General features: G+C 39.6%; 1 protein-coding gene and 1 long non-coding RNA gene across 2 annotated transcripts in view; one reads left to right on the top strand and one right to left on the bottom strand.

The window, feature by feature from the left end:
- NPSR1 (neuropeptide S receptor 1) overlaps positions 1-25644 on the bottom strand; it is a 152885-nt gene that overhangs the window by 37916 nt on the left and 89325 nt on the right. The window contains exons 3-5 of the mRNA XM_011280501.3: positions 18542-18645; positions 8525-8618; positions 2565-2766 (exon numbers count right to left, since the gene is read on the bottom strand). Of these exons, the coding sequence (XP_011278803.1) occupies positions 2565-2766; positions 8525-8618; positions 18542-18645 (400 nt within the window). The remainder of the gene's footprint in view (positions 1-2564; positions 2767-8524; positions 8619-18541; positions 18646-25644) is intronic.
- The window catches only part of LOC123383947, a 34158-nt gene continuing 32167 nt past the window's right edge, over positions 23654-25644 (top strand). Inside the window, exon 1 of the long non-coding RNA XR_006594388.1 lies at positions 23654-25196. This is a non-coding gene — a long non-coding RNA (uncharacterized LOC123383947). The remainder of the gene's footprint in view (positions 25197-25644) is intronic.

Genomic DNA, 25644 nt, shown 5'->3' with positions numbered 1-25644 from the left:
AACAAAACAAAAAAGAAGGGAGGAGGAGCTGATGGGGTGGAGCCATATCCCTCTGAGAGAAGTTCTTTCTTCAACAGGAGGAGCCTGACCATGAAAGAGTGAAGCTTCTAATTGAGCAGATAGGAAACCCTTCAGAGAAGCTCAAGGTTGGAGGGAGGTCACTCTGAATCTCCATCGTTCTACCACAGCTAGGGAGCAAGGAGAAGGATGAGGGCCGAGGGAAACTCGCTTTTGAAATCATCCCTTCATCATCAAATTATACTTAGCTTTTTCCAAGGACACTACAAGAACACACAAGTTGGGCTGTAGGCAAGGTTGAGAGGTCCTGATGGGAAGAAGCAGCTTGAATTGATGGGGGAAGATTAGGGACAGTGAAAGAGCCGTGTGACAGATCTGGCCAGATAGCACAGTGGGAGCCATGTGGTTCACATACTGTATTCACCCTGCTGAGCAGGGGTTTTGACTGATTTCGCGAACTGATGGGAAATCAATCAGGAGAGAACAAGGACATACACTGCCACTGAAATCGATGTGTCAGTTGTGTGACAGACGGCGGAAGCCGCTTCCTCCCAAATGCTCACCCCTGCGACTAGTCGCCCTCCTCTTCCATGTGCCCCTTTCCAACGATGCTATGACTTACCTTTGATTGGTTGTCTAAATACCCTTCATCTTTCCTTCAGGATTCCTCCCAAGTTCAACTTGGTAGAAAGGAGGCAGTACGTTGAAATAACGTAGACGTCAATTTGTCAGTTCAGCAGAGATGACTGGGTAATCTCCAACCTCAGCAAGGCTGCTGGGCTGGCTATGGGATCACCATCCTGCCCAGCTCCACCTCTGATGCTGGGTGAGTCATTTTGCTTCTTTTAAGCCTGCTTTTATGAAAAATTCAGGGGCTGGACTATGTGATGGATAACATTTTTCCAGCTTTGGGATTTTATGAGACTACAGATGAGCAAAGAGCAAGAATACGTGATTCCCATAATGTCAGAAAACACTTGAAAAATACTTAATACACTTAATTAATAATCAAAAAAATGCATATTAAAATGGTGAGATACTTTTTTCTTTTTTTTTTAATTTAACATTTATTTATTATTGAGAGACAGACACAGAGCATGAGCAGGGGAGGGGTAGAGAGAGGGGGAGACACAGAATCTGAAGCAGGCTCCAGGCTCTGAGCTGTCAGCAGACAGCCCGACGCAGGGCTCGAACTCATGAGCTGTGAGATCATGGCCTGAGCCGAAGGTAGACACTTAACTGACTGAGCCACCCAGGTACCCCGGTAAGACACTTTTTCACAACCTCTATGTTTGACAAAGATTTAATAAAGAAGTGATGTCATCTTCCATTGGGTCAGGGGAAGAAGAATCAGAGCTCTTTTTTGCTGTTGGCAGGAATACATCTTTTCTATAGGGCAGCTTATGAATATGCATCTAAAGTCTTAAAATGAGCATCATCTTTGATCTAAGAATTCCACTAGAATGGGTTCTGAAGGAATAATCAGGGACTCATGAATAAATTTAAATACAAAGATTTTTACTGCATCATTATTTATATGATCCGAAACCAAAGGCTGATCTTCCTTCAACCAGGAGAAATTATGGGACGCTCCATGACAAGCTTGAGGACACTCAAAACAGGATCAGCCTGGCCACATACATACTCAACATGCCAGCGTCTCCCTCAATCCCATCTCATCCACCCACACAGAGCCACGTTGTCAGAGGCGATCCTGCCATATGACTAGTGAGACCCTGCCTTTCCAGGTGGCTGTGGTCTTCTCTGCTGAAAGACCATCAGTGGCAACCATTGGCTGCAGGACAAACCACCTATGGTTTGGTGGTTAAGGCCCTTTATAATCGAGCCTCACCCCACCAGAAAGAGCTTTTTGCCAACTTCTCCCCTCCCCTACTGACACCGCCTGCCTTCCCTTTCCCTGTCACCACACTTACTCTAACCCCCAGTCACCAGGGAGGCTGCTTTCCTCTCTCCGTCAACGGTGGCTTCCAACAAGTGTTCCCTGCCATTAACTGACCTCATTGCCCACACTTTCTAGCATAGTTTTTGTGTATATTGCCTTTTTTTCCTTTTTTGCTCAGTTTTGTTTCAAGTTTGCCTATCTTTCCAATTATAAGGTCTCTGAAACTGGCACTATGTCTTATATGTGAAAGACTACATGCTATAGGAGAAAGAGCAGGCATGAAATCAGAAAAACCCATGTTTAAATCCTGTGCCATGTTGGGCAAGTTGACCTCTCTGAACCTGAGTTTTACCACACATGAAATGCAGACACCAGTTCTTTCATAGAGTTGTAATGTGGTTAATGGGACAATTGTTAACCACTTAGCACAATGCCTGCCCCATAGTACCTACTCAGAAAATATTAGTTCCCTTCTTTCACTCTACTTTGGAGAAGTTGGGCTTGATAAACAGTAAGTTTAGATGAAATCTTGTGGTCTGGCCACTTCCCTCAAGGACACCAGGAACAATGAAAGACCTGTAGGGAAGGAGAGCAGGAATTGGCGAACCAGGAAATCCATGGGTCTGGACTGCTGGCCCCTTACCTGATGATTGTCAGAGGGATGAAATACACCAGGAAGGCCACGATGGTCATGTATGGGGTCCAGTAGGAGTCGTCAGGCCACAGTGCCCAGCACTGCACTTCACCATTAGAGAGTTTCCTTTTTCCAAATATGATCAGGGTGGGAATGGAGAAGAGGAAAGAGAGGGTCCAGGCAATCATGATGAGGACCTTGGCTTGCTTTTCTGCTCAAAGGAAAGAGAAGTTGGATGGTTTGTTCATGTAGACATCAAAATCACCCAAGATGAGGACAGCATGAAAGGTGAGAAAGAGACTGAGAATGGTGTCTGACATCTTCACTGGGAGAGGAGCAAGGCTGTGTGGTCAGACAGAGGGAACATTGTAGAAGGCAATCATGGTAACATGAGCATCAAAGGAACAGACCAGTGCACATGCAGTAATGGAGGAGAAGGGAGCTAGAAGTGATCCAGGGAAGTAGGAAAATGTCAACACCACCCCCACGCCTTGATGTTCTCAGAAGGAAGGCTGAGAAGCATCCTTTTCAGAGATGTTAGGAGGACCAGGGATCTCATGAGGCAGAGGGTGGAGGGAACCTACTGTGATGTGGTTGACAATGTAAGGGCATTGGTTCCTGGAGGAATAGAGGAAAGTTGTTCTGGGTAGAAAAAGCCATGGGAATTTGGTGAGGAAATAAGCACAGAGCAGGATGGGATTGAGAGAGCAAGTGAGATGGCTGGAAGGCTTTTCCTCTTGATCAGAGGGATGTGATCCCTGCTGGGTTTCTGCAGACCTCGACAGCATTAGTAACTGTTCCTGCATGCTCTTGTTCTTTCACTGGTTAAAATTCAAATTTTATCTTCTGTAGGTCCTAGAGCCTAGACTTTTAAGAGTGATCTGCAGCTCCTGGGCCCCACTCAGATTCCACTTGACGGGCTAACAATGTATTCACTTGTGAAAGGAATGGGCAAGGAAGTAATCAGATTCAAAGAATAGGAAACCATGCTTTAGAATTAATTCCACCAAGGTACTAAAAATGTGTCCCCAGAGTCCACCCAGGGCACATGCTTGGAATTACTTTTCTCATACAGGTGCTGGGCTGTACCGGGAAGTCCCCAGTCAGATGTGTCACCAGCAAAAACACACAGCAGTGGTAAGACTGTTGACCTTCTGATCAGCGGAGCCCATCTGCTATAAAGAGTGACTGTTTGGGGCTTAACACTCAGGGACAGAACAGATGAAATGCAGTCTGGGTATTAGGTAGGCCATCCTCTGTTACCTTCAAAGTTGCCTGTGTCTCCTACCCATAGGAAGGCAGCTTCTTGTTCAAAGTGCTCTTGTCCAATTCTGTACTTCCATCTTAGCCTCTACCTCTACCTTTTATGTATCATAAAAGGTAGAAGCCTCTACCTTCTTTGTTTTTAGCAATGGAAGTTACACACGATAATTACAGACATACTAGCAGAGAAATAGAAGCAAAGAGAAGAAAAAAAAGTCCTTGGTGGCACCACCCAGAAATAGCCAGACTAAATTTTGATAGTGCATTCATATATAATACAGTAGATTACACATATAAAAATGAGAACATAATATATATGCTGATTTTCAACCTAATTTTTTTCCCTGGAAAAAATTTTATGACCATCTTATCATGTCAAGAAAATCTTTTGTCAAAAAATTTTATGACATCTTTTCATGTCTACATCTACACAAGCGGCATTCAGAGTTTTTCAGGCAGTGAAAGCCTTTCATCAAATGTTAATTTTATCCTGGGCCCAGTGCAGGATGCCTGGGTAGCTCAGGTTGAGGCTAGGTGACAGCCAGAAGCTTCCAGGCCTGTCTTGGAGCAGGTCTACAAAATGAGCCCTCCGGGCCCGGTGTGTGAAATATAATTTGAAAAGCACTGATACATTTCCCCCCCCACTGGTTACACTAAACTGCAATTTTATCCATAGCCTCTTATTAAGTATTTAAATTGTTTCTGATTATTTTTATTACATATAATTTATATGTACCTCTTTGTACTGCTATTGCCTTAGGATAAACTCTTAGAAACAGATTTTGGCAAATATTATTAAATTTCTCCCAGAAGTGTCTACAACTTATGGTTCCCGCCAGAAGTCTACAGACACGACTATCTTGTTATACCCTCCCAACCTGGAGAAGATTCCCCCTCTAACTCTTGTTACCTCCTTGGTAAGATTTCATATCCAAATGTTTAATTCTTGCAATTGTTTAGTTAGTGGTCCAAAAGAGTATTTTTATATGTGGTCTGCTCATTTTTCTTTGTTTCTTAATAATTTGTTCATGTTCTTCGCCCACTTTTTCTATTGGTATGTTCTTCTATCCTTGCCACAGTTCTTTACAAAAACGATATTACCCCTTTGTCTGTCGTATACAAATATTTTCTCACTTGTCATTTTGCTTCTTAAGTATGTGTACAATATTTATTATTTGCATAAATAGTTTTAAAGTTCTGATGTAGTGAAAACAACATTTATTTCCCTTATTGTTTCTGCCTTGGGTGTTATTCCTAGGAAGATCTTTCTCTCACCAAAACTAAAAAAAAAAGTTTTACTCATACTCATCCCCTTTCAAGTTTAAAATTTTTACTTTTTTCAATCCAGCTGGCATTTACTTTATAATTAGCTGTGGCAGATAGCAGTCTAATATTTTTTAAGTGGCTAGACAACTATAATAACACCATATACTGAGTAATTCATTCTTTTCTAATTGGCATTATTCCATATGCTTTCCATACATTATTCTGGTTTCAGTATCATGTTTTTTAAAATTATCAAACTTTTATATTATGACATGACATATTTCTCTTCATTATTAACAGATGTTATGGCATGACATATTTCTCTTCATTATTAACAGATGTTTTCCTAATTGTTCTTATATTTATTTATCCTAAAGGGCCTTGAAATGTCAACTTCTCTGGAGTGGCTGGCTAAGGAAACTACCACGTTAGTAAAAAGCATTTAAAAAAATCAGTAAAATGTGGCCTCCCCTTCCCCTCTCCTTCCTTTGCTTTAGTTGTCATTGCCTTGTGGCTGCAAAGCCACATGTGACTCTGTGTGGCTTCCACCTGCTCCGGTTCTCCACAAAGGTGTGCTGCCTGGTGGGGAATTGCTTTCTGTTGTCTTCTCTTTGTTCAGTCACGTAAACCCTTAGCTCTGCCCCTCAGGGCTGCCCTTAAATTCCAATGAGCTGTGACATCAAGAGACTCTAGCATCGGGTTCCCTGTTCTCACCTGTACCTCTCCCCCAAACTCCTGCACAGCCATACAGCCTTCCTGGGGGTGTGGCACCCATGTGTGCTAGGAATTCCTTGACGTTTCTGGGATTTGGATGGCTTCTTTCCTTGGCTCCCACCCAGCTCCAGGTCTCCTCTATTTTGACCGGGGCCAAGGTCAGACACTTAACAGACTGAGCCACCCAGGCACCCCAAGTGTCCTCGATTTCTATGGCTCTTCCATGACTTCAGAGGAATTGGCAGCGAGGAAGGGAAAACGGTTAATGTCGATTTCCAACTTTCATCTTTCCCCGAAGCCATTGGAGATGATTATTTTCTAAGTGCCCAACACTGAACCTCTATTAATTTTGTAGTGAGGAAATAAATTGCTTTACATCTTTAACAGAACACCGTGATATTTATTCCTGCCTTTTCTGTAATTTAGGACACTGTTCATAATATTGCAGTGTTTCTAGAACTCGTCATATCTTCCATGAGCTAAACATTTGATTTTTTTTTTTAATCTAATGAGTATGGTGACATGGGTAACTGACCATGTTTTCCTTCTGTCTACGGATTCCCTAAGCCTCCACCTTCTGCCAAGCATCCTGAGACACCTCTCACATGTTTTCTTATATGATTTCCCTTCACTCATATTTCTGCACTTTGAAATACCCTGGTGTATATGTTTTTTGTATGTCCCCACTCAAACCTTCCTGGGGCCTACTGGGCGTAAATAAATAGATGAATGAATAAGTATATCACACTTTCGTGTAGAGCATAAAATGTTTCCCCATTTTCCTTCATCTCACTCCCTGCTTCCTTCTTTATCATAATCACTGAGGCAATGGTAGTGCCTAGAAAGTTCAGTAGTGGTCACGTACCTTCACACACACACACACACACACACACACACACACAAACAAAAACAACCCTAGAAAAAGCCTAAAACAGGTGTAAATTATATTTTTAAATTGGTTTTAACTGCACACAACACATCAATATACCTTCTTGTATGTAAGTCCCTGTGGTCACTATGACTAGTCCAAATCCCATCCCCAGAAGTGAGGACTATTTGGTGTGTGTCCTTGGAAGCAATTGCTTATTACTTTCTTTTCTTTTCTTTTCTTTTCTTTTTTTTTTTTTTTTTTTTTTTTTTTTACTATCCATTGCTATCCTAATGCCTCACTGAGAGGCAGGATATATGGTAGTCAAAGACACCCATGCTGTCTTGGGTTCAAACCTTGCCCCTACACCTACCAGCTGTGTGATCTTAGGCAAGTTACTTTAACTATCTGAATTGCAATTGTCCAGACTATAAGATTCAGTTAATAATAGCATCTATCTCCCAGAGATGTTGTAAGAATTAAAGTACCTAACATTCATAAAGAGCTTAGAATCATGAATGGAATATAGTATGCAATCAATAAATCTAAGCTACTGAAACTTCTACATAGGCTAGCCAGCCATTCCTCCAACGAGGGAATCCCTGCTATTCTAAGCAACATTACCATAAACGACATGTGTGCATACTTGCATGCATGTGGGTGTTTGTCAAGAGAAGATACCAAAAAGTAGAATTCCTATGTCAAAGGGCACATGTGCCAATATTATCTGATATATTCAATAGATTCTGATGACATTAATTCTACTTATTCTAACGTTCTGCTTGTTCTGTTCATTTTGCTTTCTTAGTTGTAAACTACACAGAATGGTATTTTAAAGTATTATCTATTGGCCACGTTTCGACTTTTGTCCCATTTTCTATATTTGATTGCACCTCATCTTTGTAGTCAAGATTTCACATTAGGTTCTTCATTTCATAAGTTTTCATGGGCTGCTTGGGAAAGCGTGGTATGGGTCACTGAACATTGGGTTATTACTTGCTTTCAGGGGTCATGGAGGAAAGTAAGCTCTGCCCATGGGCAGAGTAATGGATAATTAGTCTCATGACTAGGTACCCATCACCCCTCCAAGGACTCATTGCTTCCTAAGACCCCCAACTCTGTCTCTCCAAATCCAACACCCCCACGATTAGGAGGAAGAGACCTCCATCCCTGTTGCCTCTCTAGGGCAGGGGAGGCCAAAGGGAAAGGAAACATGCAGTGATCAACCCTCCTTGTTGTGCTCCAGAAATCACCCGTTAGTTTCCTTGAGTCCTTCCTGCCCTGGGCCTTTACACAATCTTAACACTTCACCCACATTACTGTAGCCTGTGGGTACTGGCAACCGTGTGGCTTCAGTCTTCCCTCGGACCCATCTGCATCCTCCTAAGGATTCCTTACTATCACTGGATCAAGGAGAATGTTCTTTGTTTCCAGTATTGTTATGAATTAAAAAAATCTTTCCAATTATTTCTGTGGTTTGGGAGTACAGAGGGCAAGGTGCTTGTTTCTGGAAAATGAGCAAGTTGAAGTGGGAATATTCATTTCTTGGGAGAGGTGTATGTGTCAACACTGTTCTAAAGGAAGAGGCCAGAGGCATTAGGGTCAAGGGAAATGGTCACAAAGTGGGCCCAGCAAACTACCCTCCTTAGTAGCTCTTGACCATCCGTGGGAACCATCAGCATTTCCCCAGGCATCCTGCCTCTCTTTCTACATCTTTATGGACAATCAGACCCATTAAATAGAAAGAAAGCAGAGAGAAAGTGGGAGGAAAAGAACCATAGAAGATATTAGTGAGAACAATCCCACTCTCACCCAAGGATGATTTCTTACAGAATAGTGCTTGGTTGAGCCAGCTCACCTCCTTGCAGGAACTTCATGGGGTAGACGATGGCATGGTATCTGTCTATGCTGAGGGACACCAGGACATAGGTAGAGGCATAGAGCAGCACAACCTGAAGACAGAAACGAGAGGGGGTGCATGACTTCATAGAAGTGAGGGAATCCACACAATGGGAAGAAGAATGTTCTGTGCTATTGAGAAACCTGCGCACCAAACCTAGGGAGGGATGAAGTTTGGGTGAGGGAGAGAAATGATTCACTCCCTGTGTCTACAAGCAGATTGCTGTTCTTGGTGCTGCATTTGTCATTGTTAGTCGTAGCTGGGGAGAATGCTTCCAGATCACCCTTCCTCACTCATTCATTTGGCTTCTTGGAGACTCCACATCTCAGGATCAGTCTCTCTTGACATTTGCATGGTACATTTGTTTGTAATTGACTTTTAAAGCTAACCTAATTTTCCCTGCCACAATTGACATTCCAGAATAATTAGAAACAAACGTTCATTTGCCTTTTATCAGTGTGAGTTGTTGAGAGACAATGGAAGGGATCTGGTTTCTCGGAGCCCATGTGCTGTTTAGAATCATTTATCATCATCTGCATTGACAGTCTCAGAGCTCACTTCCTCCTCCACTTCTCTGGTATAACTGTTCATTAAGGCCAGTCCTTGGGTCCCCCCCCTTCCTCCTTCCCACCCTCTCTTTTATTAACCTTACTCATGCCCTTTAATTATCCTGAGTACAGTGTTATTTGCATAGTTTGCAGAGAAGGAAATTGGGATATAAGAGGTTAACATCTCTCATGTTAAAAGCATAATCAAAATGTAATTAAATGAAATATTTCTGAAAGAATGATCAAGGTGGAAAGTTTTCAGGTAACTTTGAGCCTTATTTATACCAAGAGTCTAGTCATATCTCTGCTTTGTAACCTTTGGATCAATTCCAGAGCAGGGAAGAATAACTCAAAGACCAGAGTCTAAGGGTGAGTGTCTGAATCTCTCCTAAAAACAAAATAGAAATACCGTGACTTTGGCAATAACTTTTGTCTGAATTTATACCTTATTGTTCTTTCTCTCATTCAGAAAAATAACAATCAACTATGTTATTGTTCTCTATTATTTTTATTTGTATAACACCACTGCAAATGCGTCCTGGCACTAATATTGTGGAAGGTGCCACAGGGTGGGAGTTCTGATTAAAGATTGAAGGCTTTCCTGAGGGATATAAGAAGAAATTCTCCTCTTGCTAAAAAGATGCAATATGGACAGGGAGAAGAATTTTGGCCAAATTTAACCAAAAAATTTAGACAACAGTCTTCTTAGAGAAAAGTGGGATTTGTACGTGTGACCTATGAATTCAGAACTATTAAGGATGGCCACACACAGCATAGGAGGTGGAATTCGAGGAATATGAGAAAGAAAGCTCCCAAGGGCAGAACTCTATGGGATGGAACGTCTTGGTGAGAAGGTCGTAAGAATCTCAGCCATCTTTGACTGTGTTGAGTGACTGTGACCTTGAGGAACTTGCCAACACAAGTTCAGAATTTGAAGCAAGACGAAAAAGGTCACAATAAGGAGTGGCTGGAGGAGTAGGCGATGTTAACACAAAGAGATGTACTTTCAGACAGTCAAAAAGAGTAGTTAATTTCAAGGGTCTTCAAACATGTAGGCAGGGTAAAAAAAAAATTAAAGGTTACATAAAAGAAATGCATCTCAAATTGTCATGCCTCTTTTTTACAAAAATAAATGCCAGAAAACAGCATAAAAACATGTTCAGAGTTTTGAAAGAAAAATTATGATCCAAGAATTTTGTAAATATCATTTCTGTGCCAAGGCACAGAATAGTTTTCTTAAATGTATAAAAAAAGAAAGTATAACATCACATAATCTCCTGAAAAATCTTCCTTGAGGAAATATTTCTGCTGACTGAGCATTGTTTAAAAATTAAGAACTCTAGAAGAGGGACGGGATTGAATAATAATAGCTACGGTAAGCAATGAGTCCCCCCAAATCCCACAAAATGTTTACAACATCATTATGAATATAGTTAGGAAACATTCCAGGGAAAAATCTGGGGAATTGAGTGAGAAGAGAGAGTAGAAGGAAAGAAATCATATTATATATTTCCATTTGGTCATTTTAGACATCTCTGTTGTTTTTTACTTTGATAGAGACATATTACATTTAAAAATTAAAGATAAGCTATGACATAAAATAAAAGGGGGGAAATAATTTATTAGCTTCTTATGGCTATTGTAACAAATCACCACAAGCTTCATGGTTTAAACCATCATAAATGCACTTTCTTACACTTCTAGAGACTAGAAGTCCATAATCAGTTACAATGGGTCAAAAATTAAGGTGTTGGCAGGGCCACCCTCCCTCCACAAGCCCCAGAGGAGAATCCATTCCTTGCCTCTTTCAGCTGAAGGTGGCTGCCAGTATTCTTTGACTCGTGGCCACACCAATCTCATCTCTGAGTCTATGGTTACAATGGCTCTTTTGTCTGTTTGTCAAATCTCCCCCCTTCCCTTTAATAAAGGATATATGTAATTACACTTGAAATCATCAAGATAATCCAGAATAATCTCCCCATTTCAAATTCCTGGACTTAATTACATCTGCAGAGTCCTTTTTTGCCATATAAGGTAATATATATAGGTTTCAGGGATTAGAATTTGGATTTGGGGGTGCCATTTTTCAGCCTACCACAATTAACAACCAAGCAGGAAGGAAAAAAAACATGTAAATAAAAAAATTAACACAGAAAGATTAAAATGAGGTGACTTAAATAACACCAAACACTATTTGTCTCAATAAATATAAATGACTTAACCTCCTTGACTAAAACAAAGACTATGTACAAGACCCTTCCACAAATCTAACTGTATACTGTGTTGAAAATAAGCCTCTCAGTCCAAATTATTATCAAAGTTTAAAAATAGAGTGATGGCCAAAGGCATAGGAAAAACTAAAATCAAAAGAAGGCACTTACTACAATACTACTATTTGACAAATTAAATTCAAAGCAAACTGTACTACATGGGACAAAAGGATTATTTTTATTGATACAATACATAATGATGACAGAATATTAATAAACTTATATGTAACAAGTAACATAATACTAAATATGCATAACTAAAATGTTCAAAGACTTACCAAGTATAAAACACAATAATACATAGAAATAATTAAACACATTTAAAAAATAATACACATTATTGTAAAATATCTAGGCAACATTTCAAAAATTGATCGTAAAATAAACTACCAAGAAAAAAAATCCCTCAATAGATTTCAAAATTATACAATTTATATAATTTGCATATTTAAAACAACAAGCAATAAAAACTGAAATCAGTATCATGTTATTTTTTTTTTAAATACCACTTGGAAATTTAAACACCCTTGTAATTAACTTGAGTCAAGAAGGAAATCAAAGTACAATTATAGTCAATTCATAAATGTCAACAATGAAAATTCTACACATCAACAACATATGGGATACCATTTGGATAACAGATGGCAGATTGAGGACATATGTCTGAATTCTCACTACCCCACCCCTCTATTCTGACAAAAATGACCTAGGAAATATAAAACCAAAGAAAATCTTGCACAGAAGTTGAGACTTAAATGCAGCAAACTTAGAAAAATTTTATTTAGAAAAATACCAGATTGGATTCATGTAAAGGAGGATCCCTGGATTGACTTAAAAAATTAATATACTTTATTTTTTAGAGCAATTTTAGATTCATAGAAAAAAGGATAGTTTCCACCTCCATCCCCAACTTTTCCCCATTATTAACATCTTAAGTGTGGTCCATTTGTTAAATTTGATGATCCAATATCAATACATTACCATTAAAGTCCATACTTGTGTTGTATAGTTCTATGGGTTTTGACAAATGAATAATGTCCCCTATCAATGATTCATACAGAAAAGCTTCACTGTCCTAAAAATGCCTTGTACTTTACCTAGTCTATCTTGCCAAATCCCTAGCAACCACTGATATTTTTACTGTCTCCATAGTTTCCCTTTTCCAGAACATCATATAGTTATCATACTTCTGTAGCCTTTTCAGACTGACTTCTTTTACTTAGCAAAGTTCATGTAAGATTCCCCCATGACTTTTCATGGCTTGATAGCCCATTATGTTTTATTGTTAAATAGTATTCCATGATATGGAAGTACCAAAGTTTTTTTTTTTTTATCCTTTCAGCATTTGAGGAACATCTTACTACCAATTTTTGACAATTATGAATAAAGTTGCTATAACATTCTTGTGCAAGTTTGTGTGAACATAAGCCATCAACTCAATTGGATATATATCTAGGAGCACAATTGCTATCTTGCACGATAAGAGTATTTTCTCTTTGTTTTTAATCTTTATGTCCTTATTTTGAGAGAGTGTGTGTGTGCAAGCAGGGGAGGGGGAAACAGAGAGAGAAAGAGAGAGAAAGGAAGAATCCCAAGCAGGCTCCACACTGTCAGCACAGAGCCTGACACGGGATTTGATCCCATGATGCTGGGATCATGATCTGAGTTGAAATAAAGAGTTGGACATTTAAGCAACTGAGGCACCCATGTGTCCCAAGAGTATTTTCAATTTTTTAAGAAACTGCCAAAATATCTTCCAAAATGGCTGTACCATTTTGCACTCCTACAAACAGCACTAGCATTTTGTATCATCAGTTGTTTGGATTTTAGTCATTCTAATAAGTATGTAGTGCTTTCTCATTTTAATTTGCAATTCCCTAATGCCATATAATGTTTCTTTTGATATGCTTGCTCATTATCTATATATCTTCTCTGGTTAGCTGTCTGTTCAGATAGTTTGCCTATTTTTAAGTGGGCTGTTTCCTTACTGTTGAGTTTTAAGAGGTGTGTGTGTGTGTGTGTGTGTGTGTGTGTGTATACATTTTTTTAGAGAGAGAGTGAAGGGAGGAAGGGGCAGAGGGGGCAGAGAGAGAGAGAGAGAGAGAGAGAGAGAGAGAGAGAGAATCTTAAGCAGGCTCCACGCTCAGCACAGAGCTTAACACAGGGCTCGATCCCATGACCTTGGGATCCTGACCTGAACCAAAATCAAGAGTCCCATGCTCAACCAACTGAGCCCCACCTAGACATCCAGGTCTGGTATATTTTGGATACAAATTCTTTATCAAGTATGTGTTTTGCAAACATTTTTTTCTCATTCTGTGCCTTGTCTTTTCTGTCTCTTAACAGTGTCTTTTGCAGAGAAATTTGAAATTTTCATAAAATCAAATTTTTCATTTTTTTTTCTTTCTTGGGTTGCGCTTTTGGTGTTATACCTAAAAAGTCACGGAGAAATCCTAAGTACCCTAGCTTCTCTCCTATGTTTTCTTCTAGTAGTTTTATAGCATGCATATTTCATTCAAGTCTATGATCCATATTGAGTTAGTTTTTGTGAAAGGTATAAGATTTGTAGTAAGATGATTATTATTTTTTTAATGTGGATATCCCATGATTCTAGCAGTATTTCTTGAAGAGGCTGTTTTTTCTCCATTGAACTGTCTTTGCTCCTTTGTCAAAGATCAGTTGACTTTTTGTGTGCATTTGTTTCTGGGCCTCTATTCTGTTCCACTGATCTATTTGTTGATTCTTTTGCGAATATCATGCTGTCTTGATTTAGCTGTAGCTTTATAGTAAGTCTTGAAATCAGATAGTATCAGTCTTTCATTTGTGTTCTTCAGTATTGTGTTGGCTATTCTGTGTCTTTCACCTTTCCACATAAATTTTAGAGTTTGTCTATATCTATAAAATAACTTGGTGAGCTTTTTATTGGGATTGCATTGAATTTATAAATTGGAGTAGAATTGACATCTTAATAATAGTGAGACTTCCTTTCTATGAACATAGAATAGCTATCCATTTATTTGGATATTCTTTGATTTCTTTGATCAGGTATTGTAGTTTTCTTCATACTGATCTTGCATGTATTTTATTAGATTTATACGTAAGCTTTCATATTTTTGGTGCTAACATAAATGGTATTGTGTTTTTAATTTTAAATTCAAATTGCTTATTGCTGGCATATAAAAGCACAATTGACTTTTGTTTACTAATCTTATATTCTGTAATCTTGTTATTTTCACTTAATAAGCCCATAGGTTCTCTGTGGTTTTGTTTGGTTTTGTTTTTTGTCAATTCTTTCAGATTGTCTGCATAGACAATCTTGTCATATGTGAACAAAGATATTATTTCACCTTTCCTGATCTGTATACCTTTTATTTATTTTTCTTGTCCTGTTGAGTTAGTGGGACTTCAGTATGATGCTGAATAGGAGTAGTGAGAGTGAACATCCTTGCTTTGCTCTCAATCTTATGAAAGAAGCATCCAGTTTCTCACCATTAAGTATGAGGTTAGCTGTAGCTTTTTGTAGATGTTCTTGTATCAAGTTCAGGAAATTTTCCTCCATGAAGAGTTTACTGAGAGTTTTTATCATGAATCGATATTGGATTTTATCAAATGATTTTTTGGTATTTATTGAAATGATCATATACATTTTCTTCTTTGTCTTTTGAGATAATGGATTACATCAATTGATTTTCAAATGTCGAGCCAGCTTTTTATACATGGAATAAATTCCACTTGACCGTGGTATGTAGTTCTTTTTATAAATACTTTGATTCAATTGCTAGTATTTGTTGATAATTTTTACATCTATTTTCACAAGAAATATAGGTCTATAGTTTTCCTTTCCAGTAATTCTTTTGTCTGTTTTTGATGTTAGGATAATGCTGGACTCACAGAATGAGTTAGGAAACATTCCCTTTGCTTCTGTGTTCTAGAAAAATTAGCAACTTATTGGTATAATTTCTTCCTTAAATATTTGGTAGAATTCACCAGTAAACCCATCTAGGCGTGGTGCTTTATTTCTCAGAAGATTATTAATTATTAATTAAATTTGTTTCACAGATACAGGCCTACTCATCTTGTCTATTTTTCCTTATATGAGTTTTGGTAGATTGTGTCTTTCAAGGATTTGGCCCATTTCAAGTAAATTATCAAAGTTTCAGGCATATAGTTCATAACATTCCTTTATTATCCTTTTAAAATCTATAGGATCAGTAGTAATTAACCCTCTTTCATTTTTAATATTAACAACTTGTGCCAACCCTCTTCTTTTGTTTACTGTCACTAGAAGTTTATCAATTTTATTATCTCTCCAAAGAACCAGCTTATAGTTTCATTGATTTTCACTGTTGATTTACTGTTTTCAATTTTAGTAATTTCTGCTCTAGTTTTTAACATTTAAAAATTTCTACTTGCTTTAGGTATACATTGTCTGTTTTCTCTAGCTTCCTAAGGTAGAAGATTAGATTATTAATTTTAGGTCTTTTTTCTTGACTAATACAAGAATTTAATGCTATAAATTTCTCCAAAAGCACTGTTTTTATTGTCCTACAAATTATGATAAGTTGTATTTTCATGTTTAATTTGACCCACATGTTACCTAGAGTGGGTCTAATCCCCCAGAACATTGAGATTGGCCAGCTATCCTTCTGTTATTCATTTCTGGTTTAATTGTAATTTGGTCTGAGAGCATACTTTGTGCTGTTTCCACTCTTTTACATTGTTAAGGTGTATTTTATGGTCCAGGATATAATTTCCCTTGGTGAATGTTCCATGTGAGTTTGATAAGAATAAGTATTCTGCTTTGTTGGATGAAGTGTTGTGTAAATGCCAATTAGGTCAATTTGATAGATAGTTTAGTTTACTTCAACTGAGAGCTATTTAGTTCAACTATATCCCTGCTTCTAACACAAAGTATTGGCATAATTTATTTCTCAGCAATTGCCACAGTAAGCAATTGATAACATTTATCTACGAGGAAGCAAAATTTTTTCAATAAGGAATTAAAATATGTTTTAAAAAATAACCCCTGAGAAAATACCAGTTCCAGATGGTAATCAGGGGTCTTTCACATCTACTGAACTTTCAAGATTATATTCAGAACACAAAAGATTTTTATTTTATTTAGTCTTTTAAAATTTATTGATTTATTTTGAGAGTGTGAGGGAAGGGCAGAGAGAGAGAGAGAGAGAGAAAGAGAGAGAGAGAGAATCACAGGCACGCTCTGCACCATCAACATGGAGGCTGAGGCAGGGCCAAACTCACGAACTATGAGATCATGACCTGAGCAGAAATCAAAAGTTGGACTCTTAACTGACTGAGCCACCCAGGCACCCCAAAGATTTTTAATTGTAACTATTCTCTATTAATTTTCTGAAGATGGAGTAACTCCATTTCCAAGGTCTGAAAATGATAGAATAAATGAAAATCGTAGATGAATATAGATATGAAGATTCTTAAAAACCCTACTAACAAGTGGAATACTGTGGGATAAGGTTTTCCAGAAATGTACTCTACATCTCTAGAGCTACAATAATTTAGATCTGGAATATGGGCATCAAAATAAAAATTATTAATGGAAAATAATTTTAAGAGCTCAGAAACAGAACACATCAGTTCTGCCAGTTACGAAACAGTTCATTCTTTCTGTATTAGTTGAAGTGCCTAAATCCATAGTATGTACACATATGGTGTATTAACAATATAATATATGTATATGGTAAATATGTAATATTTTGTACCATCTATTTTATGCATATATATTTGCATTAGTAATTTTTACATTAAAGTATATTCAACAGGCAAAGTATAAATGTCTTTAATCTAAAAATAGATATTAGCAATAATTAAGGAAAAGCACGTATCCCAGGGATGCCTGGGTGGCTCAGTCAGTTAAGCATCCAACTCTTGATTTTCAGCTCATGTCATGATCTTACAGTTCACGAGATTGAGCCCCAAGTCTGGCTCTGTGCTGATAGCATGGAGCCTGCTTGGGATTCTCTCTCTCTCTCTCTCTCTCTCTCTCTCTCTCTCAAAATAAATAAATATTAAAAAAAAAACCAAGTATCCCAGTTATAAAAAAATTGAAAAGGATAGTAGGCAATTTAAATAAGAAGAAATTCAAACGCCAATAGATATTTTTAAAAGTCCAATTTAGGTGGTAATACAGGCACCACAAGTTAAAACAACTAGAGATAATACCTATTTTCTGACAATCTGTCACAGTTTTTCAAAAAGAACAGTAGCCAGTGTTGTGTTAGTTTCAGGAGGAAAAAATTAAAGGAATAAAAACCAAAAAACAAACAAAAAAAGAACTTTGAATGTTTGTATCCCACCAAAATTCATATGAATCCTAATGCCCAGTGTGATGATGGTAGGAGGTGAGGCCTTTGGGAGGTGGTTAGGTTATGAGGGTGGAGCCCTCATGAATGAGTGGGATTAGTGCCCTTATAAACAAGGCCTGGCAGAGCTCCCTTATTCCGTCTGCCATAAGAAGTCTGTAACCTGGAAGAGGGCCCTCACCTGACAATTGCTGGCACACTGATCTTGAACTTCCAGCCTCCAGAACTGTGAGAAATGAATGTTTGTTGTTTTTATAAGACCCTTACTCTGTGGTATTTTTACAGTAGCCTGAATGGACCAAGAAAGCCAGAATATGTCAAAGTCCTTCATATTTACCGCCCCCCCAATTTAAAATGTGAATATTTATGTTCTTATTAATGCTTATTTATGTTTGCTTTATATATTAATTATTTCTAGCAAAAAAAAATTTTAAAATCTTACCAATTTGTCTTATCCTTCCAACTAGGAGGAAGTGAGCAGTTCATTGTGTGGAAGTGTTGAGTTCCATATTATTTTCCTTGTGAAGACTCCAAAAACTACTTGTCACTTTGCCTCATATTTTTATTTTTTTTTAAATTTTTTTTTCAACGTTTATTTATTTTTGGGACAGAAAGAGACAGAGCATGAATGGGGGATGGGCAGAGAGAGAGGGAGACACAGAATCGGAAACAGGCTCCAGGCTCTGAGCCATCAGCCCAGAGCCTGACGCGGGGCTCGAACTCACAGACCGTGAGATCGTGACCTGGCTGAAGTCGGACGCTTAACCGACTGCGCCACCCAGGTGCCCTTTTGCCTCATATTTTTAAAGGGCTACATACCTGCAGATAGCGGACCACTCGGCAAACGAGATCAGGTGCCATAAAATCTCCAGTGAATCGCCAAATGATATCTGTCAAGATGTTAACCAGTCCTGTGAAAGAGTCTAACAAAAACATGCAAGTGGTTAACTTCAGTCTCTTTCAAATTTCCAGCCTTGCCACAATAGAAATAAATTCCTAGGGAGATTTTTTTTTTTCCTTCTGATTTATCAGGTGGCCATTAAGGAAAAGTAAGGCAAGGCAGGAGTTCATTGACTTTTATTATTAGGTCTTGTTACCACTCAGATGTAACCACCTTGGAAGGATTTTGGTAATGACTAAAATGATTTTGGTAACCATACAGTTGATCTTTTAAGTCACAGAAGAGGAGTTTTAAGGGGGTTTAGATCTGTACCAAAATAAGGACTGTGTGAGGATCGATAAGGGAAAAATTGAGAAAAGGAAAATATTTATCTTTAAGAAGCCCCTCAAAATCCCTCTTCTTGTACCCACTGTTTTATAATGTCAACCTCTTGTTACCTCCCTACCAGCAATGACAGCACTCCACTTTCACTCCAGGTTTCTTTTCTTTCTTCTCCTTTCCCCTTCCAACATCTATGCCTGGAAAAAATCAAGTGCATGATCTATCAATTTCATTAACTTAATTGGCTAAACAACAGAGGAACTGAGGCCAAGATTTGAGACCAAAGTCAGAGACTTTAGCCTCCTGTGGTTATCTTTACTCATTTCTGTACTTAGATTGAAAGTTGTGTAGATATCTATATCAGAAATGGTAAATTATATGTCTAGAAGCTCCCTCTCACCCTTCCATGACATATCACTAATTGATCATGTGATCCAGAATCATTCTCAAAACAGTGCCATAGGGATTCTCTGCTAATTGATGGATAGGGCTGGTACTTAAAACAGGATAAGTAAGAATTCATTGACTTAGAGTCACTTCCTTGGAACATGGGATATAACACTCTGTCAAAGACCCAAGAGGCAAGGCAAATTCATTGCCAGGGTAGCTCTTAGAAGTCTGGAGAAAGTGCTGGTCTTTCCTAGGCAAAAGAGAAATGCCTGAGTTGCCCCGGCAGACAGTAGAAAAAATAAAAATAAAAAGGCCAAGTAAAGTGTGCATGCTATAATGGATATATTATGTAAAGCCAGAAGACCCACCAGAAAATTATATTCCATGGAAGGACTCAGAAGACACATCACTCATCAAGAATGTACTGGTGAGAGGAGCACCTGCATTACAAAGAAGCTTCCAACTATGCTAGAGTGGATGTAGGAACGGTGGTCATAGAGCCTGGTCTTATTATACATGGTAAGGCTGCACTATAATAATTCTCCTAGTCCTTCCCCAAAGGGACCTATGGTCACTTATTTGTGTGACTGTACACTGAGGAAAGAAGAATATACAGACATTTTGAGTACTGAGGCACAGGCTCTATGTTGACATGATACCTAGAGACCTGAAGTGTCATTTTGGCCCGACTATAAGAGTGGAATCTTTGGGGCCAGGTAACAAATAGAATCCTAGTTGAAATGGAATGGTTCACTAGATCTGCAGACCCTCCATTATTCATTTCCCCATTCCCTGAATGTTTAATTTATACTAATATACTTAGCATTTGGAATAACTCCATATCTGCTTCCTCATAATAGTGGCAGACAGCAAGACCACTCATTGGACAACATGATGAATTACCCCTTATCATGGCCAATCTAGCTATTGCTGTATTTGAATGTCTTTGAATTACCAACAGTGGAGATCAACACTGAGCCCCAGTATGACACTATTTCTTAAGAAGATCAACCAGCTACTTTGTGACAAGCTGACTACATTGGACCCTTCAATATTGCAAGGGCCAGCTGTCCATCTTCCCAGCGTATACTTATTCTGGGTATGAACATGCTTTCCCTGACCTCTGAGTTGTAGTCAACACCATTCACCAATCTCTAGAGGATTTCTGATTGCCCAACTAGAATGGAATCCCGCATAACACAGTATCTGATCAGGAAACCCACTTCATTGTGAAGGGGATATAGGCTTGCACCACGGATCATAGAATCCATTTATGTCACACAGTGCACCACCCAGCACAGCTGTCTTCCTGGAGCACTGGGATGCACTAGTAAAGGCACAAAGTGCCAGCTCAGTGGCAATACTCTGAAAGCATGGAATCCCATCCTCCAAAATGCTGCATATGCATTAAATCAGAGCTCTCTTTATGGTGCTGTGTCACTAACAGGAGATATACATATGCCTGAGAACCAAGGGGTAGAGGTGGGAGTGGTCACACTGCATATTACTCCCAGTGAACCCCTGGGGGGGCACTGTGTATACCTCTCTGCTCTGCAGGCTGGAGGTCCTAGTCCCAAAAGGAAGTTGCAAACCTGCCGGGGGTCATAGCAAGGGTCCCCTCGAACTGAAAGTGATGGCTGACACGAAGACACTTTGGACTCGTTGGTCCAGGGACTAGCAGTCAAGAAGAGAAGTCACAGCTGTGGTCAGAGTAATTGGCTGTGATCAGCTGATGGAGGCAGAGCTGGGTTTATACAGTGAAGGAAGAGAAGAGGATGGGTAGAACACAGGTAATTTACTCATTATTTTATGATTGACTGTAGATAATTAGTGAATGGGGCTAGATGTGCTAAGCATACCGCAGCAGGCTCTCAGTGTAGGGTTGTGCAGATTTTTGAGGCTGTAGACTGCTCTGTCCTGCTGTGGTGGGAGGGTGCGCGGGGGCTGAAATCGAGGCGTTAGTATGGTCATGAAGACACACACCCTGGCTTCAGGCTGCACAAAGATAAAGCAAGTGTCAACTCTGTCCTGCATGACATACGAACTGTACCCTCTACGAAACTGTTCAGATCAACATTCTAATCCTGCCTTTGTTGAGAAACACTGCCAGGTTTTATGGGAGAGAATCTGTGGTTTCTGTGCATTTCTGCTCAGACAGAAGAGTGGGCAGAACCTTACTTAGAAGTGAAGGGTATCCATTTGGTTGAGTTCAGGCTCTCGGAAAGCTGAACAGCTAAACCACAAAAGAAACTCCTATTTTGGAGTAGGCCGCTCATGATTTCATTTCCAATGGTTTATTTTTATTACTGTGTTTCTGTTAAAGAGGAGTAACAAAAACTGAAAATGGCACTGTCACTTGGTTAATTACTTCTGTGCATGCTGGAGAATGAGAACAGAAGGGAGGCTGGCATCCAGAGCAGGGGATGGCATGTAGTAGGTGCTCCGAACGTATTTGGCAAATAAATTGTCTCTATGGCTTGGAAAAGGCATTTATGGCTTTTTAAAATTGAAACTTGGGTTCCTGGGTGGTTCAGTCAGGTAAGCATCTGACTCTTGATTTCAGCTCAGGTCATCATCTCACAGTGGGTGAGATCGAGCCCCACATGGGGCTCTGCACCGACAGCATGGAGCCTGCTAGGGATTCTCTCTCTCCAGCTCTCTCTACCCCTCCCCCACTCACACTCTTTCTCTCTCTCTCTCTCAGAATAAACATTTTTTAAAAATAAATAAAATCAATTTTTATTTTGAAATAATTAAAGACTCACAAGATGTTGCAAAAATAGCACAGAGAGTCGTCACGTACCCATCACCCAGCTTCCCCCCATGGTGACATCTCATGTAACTAGAGTCGGCTTCATTGTTCAAAGGAGAATTATTACTCTCAATCCAGGTTTCTGTACAACACGGAGCATGATCCTAAGGAATGTTACTAAGCAGTCATTATATCTTTGTCAATATTTTAAGTATTTAAAGTATCTCAAGATTTTTTAATCTAACAAAAAACTATAAATTCCTCATTTGATAGATAGGCAAACTTCATGTGATTAAAATGTTTTTTAAGATTGTGTAACAAGTTACAGCTAAAGTCAGACTTGTAACCCAGACTGGATGTTAGTGTCTAGTCTTCACCACACTGGTTTTTTTCCTCCTCTTCCCTCCCCTCCCCTCCCCTCCCCTCCCCTCCCCTCCCCTCCCCTCCCCTCCCCTTCCCTTCCCAATTCTTGTTCTATCTGTTCTCCTTTAATCCCTAGACCAATATACAGGCACAATTCTTCCTCCTATGCCCTCATTCCCTGTCCTGGTTGCCCTGATTTTTCTCTCAGCCTCCTCTATTTGTAGGATCGCTCCACCCATAGGATTTGCTTTTATACCTTTAGAGAACTGTGATGGTAAATCTTCCTTTTCAGGATCTGTATTGTAAACAAGATAAAGACTGAGCTCCCAACTTAGCATAAAGACTTGCTAAGACTTACCTCTTGCTAAGTAACCACCTGGCATTTTTATATTGAACACCATAGTGATCACACATTCATGTTTTCAGACATGCATTCCGTCTTCTTGAAATTGCCTTGTTCCATTTGTCAGTCTGTTCAATTATTATTTACCTTTCAATATCTAGCTGACATGTCCTCTTTTTTCCAGGAGCTTCCTTTGACCATTCACAAGGTAGGGTCTGTCATGTAAGGTATTGGGCCCTCCCAGTCTTATGCTTGTCTGTCTTTTCCTTTTTGTTTCTCTGTAGGTGACAATTAGAGCATGGACAAGCACATGGGAACTACAACAAAAGTGTCAAAGATTAGAGAAATCAGAGAAGTTCTGAGGTCAGATTTGAGCAGCGTCTTGAGAGTCGTGGGTTATGACCTGATTAATAGAAATCTCATGAAGGGTTTCCTGGCAGGAATGGACTGGATGTATGAGTGGATTGGGCCAATTGAAGTTCCTTGGATACTCTCTTTTGTTTTACATATTCTTTTTTTTTTTTTTAGTTTATTTATTCATTTTTGAGAAAGCGCGCGCGCGCGCGAGAGAGAGAGAGAGAGAGAGAGAGAGAGCATGGAAGGGGCAGACAAAGAGGGAGAGAGAGAGAGAATCCCAAGCAGGCTCTGCACCCTTAGTGCAGAGCCAGACATGGGGCTGGAACTCACAAACTGTGAGATCGTGACTTGAGCTGAAGTTGGACGCTCAACCGACTGAGCCACCCAGGCATCCCTACGTATACTTTAAATAAAGAATAATGGGGAAAATCCCTAAATTTATGTTTTTCTGAACTGAAGTGATACATTAACAATTATATTGTACCCCCAGTAACATTTCTTTTTTCTCCTGGAGCTCAGTCTTTAATGAGCCCATATCTAGGAGTAGACTATCAGTGAAGCCTGGGCTACAGCATTTGTTGCTATTAAGCAAATGCTGCTGGATCTGATCGGTAAAAAGCTATTTAGTTACCTAAGTAATTGAATATATTGCAAATAAACCTTTCTTAAATGGTAATTAACAGGACCTTGGGAACAAGGGGTGCACTTTAAAAGTCTTAATCACTTCCCCACTATTACTCCTGTTTCTTGAAATTTCTTCAGTGAGAGATCCTAGGAAGCTGAAATACTCAGAAAAGCCAAAACAGGCTCCCTGCAGGCATTACTGCCCCTTTGATGGCTTCTTGCAAGTATGAGTGTGGGTTCCCAGTTGGAGCACAGATATGGGTGGAGTGGGGAGAAATCAAGAAAGAGGGGGCACCTGAACTGAACCCTGAAGGGTCAATATGAAGGGGTCGCATGGAAAGGGGGTGAAGGACACTGATTCTAGACAGGGATGACACCATGAGCAAAGTTGTGGCGAGAAAAAGTGAGGTAAGAGATTCCGTGGCTTATGTATATGAAACAACATCAGTTTGTAGTTGCCGAAGTCTGAAGTAGGAGCTTCCAAGCGGCACGAAATGGGGCTGCAGAGACAAGAGTTGGGCCATTTAGGGTCTCTGGTGCCAGTTAAAGGAACTCTTGCGCTTTTTCCCCTGTGTACTGTGGGAGCAATTGAATGTTGATGTGTTCAAACACCTGTTTCAAATAGATTTCTTTAGTTACTGTTGGGGGATCGGTTTGGGAGGTCCAGTGCTAGATTTTACACTACACTTGTTAGGGAAATGTGCAAAAGTTCAGGAAAGAGATAAGTAGTACCTGGGGTATGTCAAATAGGAATTGAGATATAGAGAAGGATGCAGATTTGAGGTATACTTTGTAAGGTAAAATTAGGAAGACTTGGGGACTGAGTGATAGATGTTTTAAATGGGAGGCAGAGAGAGAAGTCTACACTGTATTATGGGTCCTGGCTTGGGTGTTCGTGGGAGATGGTGGTGCCTCTTGAGAATACGGGAGGATAATAAGTTCATTATATTTGGGTTGTTCCCAGTTTTGGGCAATTCCACATAAAGCTGTTACGAACATCGACGTATAAGATTTTGTGTGAATGTAAGTTTTCTTTTCCCTGGGGTAAATACCCAGGAGTGAGATTGTTGGGCTATAAGGCCCTAGCTTCAATTTGCATTTTCCTACTGGTTACCGATGTTGTTGTTATGGTCGCTTGCAACCCCTATGCCTCAAATTCCTCTTTGAGTGTTCAGTGATGGTGGGCGCTGGGGCGTGGGGTGTTCTAATAATCCATTCTCTCCCGTCATCTGCATCTGCATTCCTGTAACACTGCTGCCTCTTGTTGCTCAGTGCTTGCTAAGCTGCTGGCTGGAGGGTTCTACTTTGCCTGAGCTCAGCCTCTTATATCCACCTGTGCATCTGGGCCGTGGGGTTGGGACCTTCTCAGCACTCCAGTTGCTTCTCCACCATGACTGTCGAACTTCTGCTTTATATCTATGTGGTGAGTCTTGTGTGGGAGAGTTTTATGCCCTTCCCCTAGTAGTAGGTGACTTCTCATGGAATTGGTGTGGTACCCGGGGCCAGCCATTGTATGCCCCCATCCCCAAGAGTTGAGGGTTTTTTATTGCTTGTTTCTGTGTATTTCCCTGTGCTCTGGGGCAACAGTATTTGGTCACACAGTGGCCTAAGGTTTTTGTTGAGAGGTAACTGGGCAGGAGGGCATGATTTCATACCTTTCCTGAAGGCATAAACTAAACCTTCATGTATACCTTCACACTGTCTCTGTAACAACTCCTCAGTTCTGCCACTGTAGAGTGGAAGCAGCCATAGACTGTCCTCTAACTGAACAAACATAGCTGTGTCCCAATAATAACTTTGTTTATAAAAATAGGCTGCAGGCTGGATTTGGTGGGAGGGCTACAGTTCCCTCCCACCCCCCCCCCCCCCCA

Source organism: Felis catus, chromosome A2 (assembly GCF_018350175.1).
Source record: "Felis catus isolate Fca126 chromosome A2, F.catus_Fca126_mat1.0, whole genome shotgun sequence".
Classification (NCBI taxonomy): domain Eukaryota; kingdom Metazoa; phylum Chordata; class Mammalia; order Carnivora; family Felidae; genus Felis; species Felis catus.
This window is presented reverse-complemented; position numbering and strand designations above follow the sequence as displayed.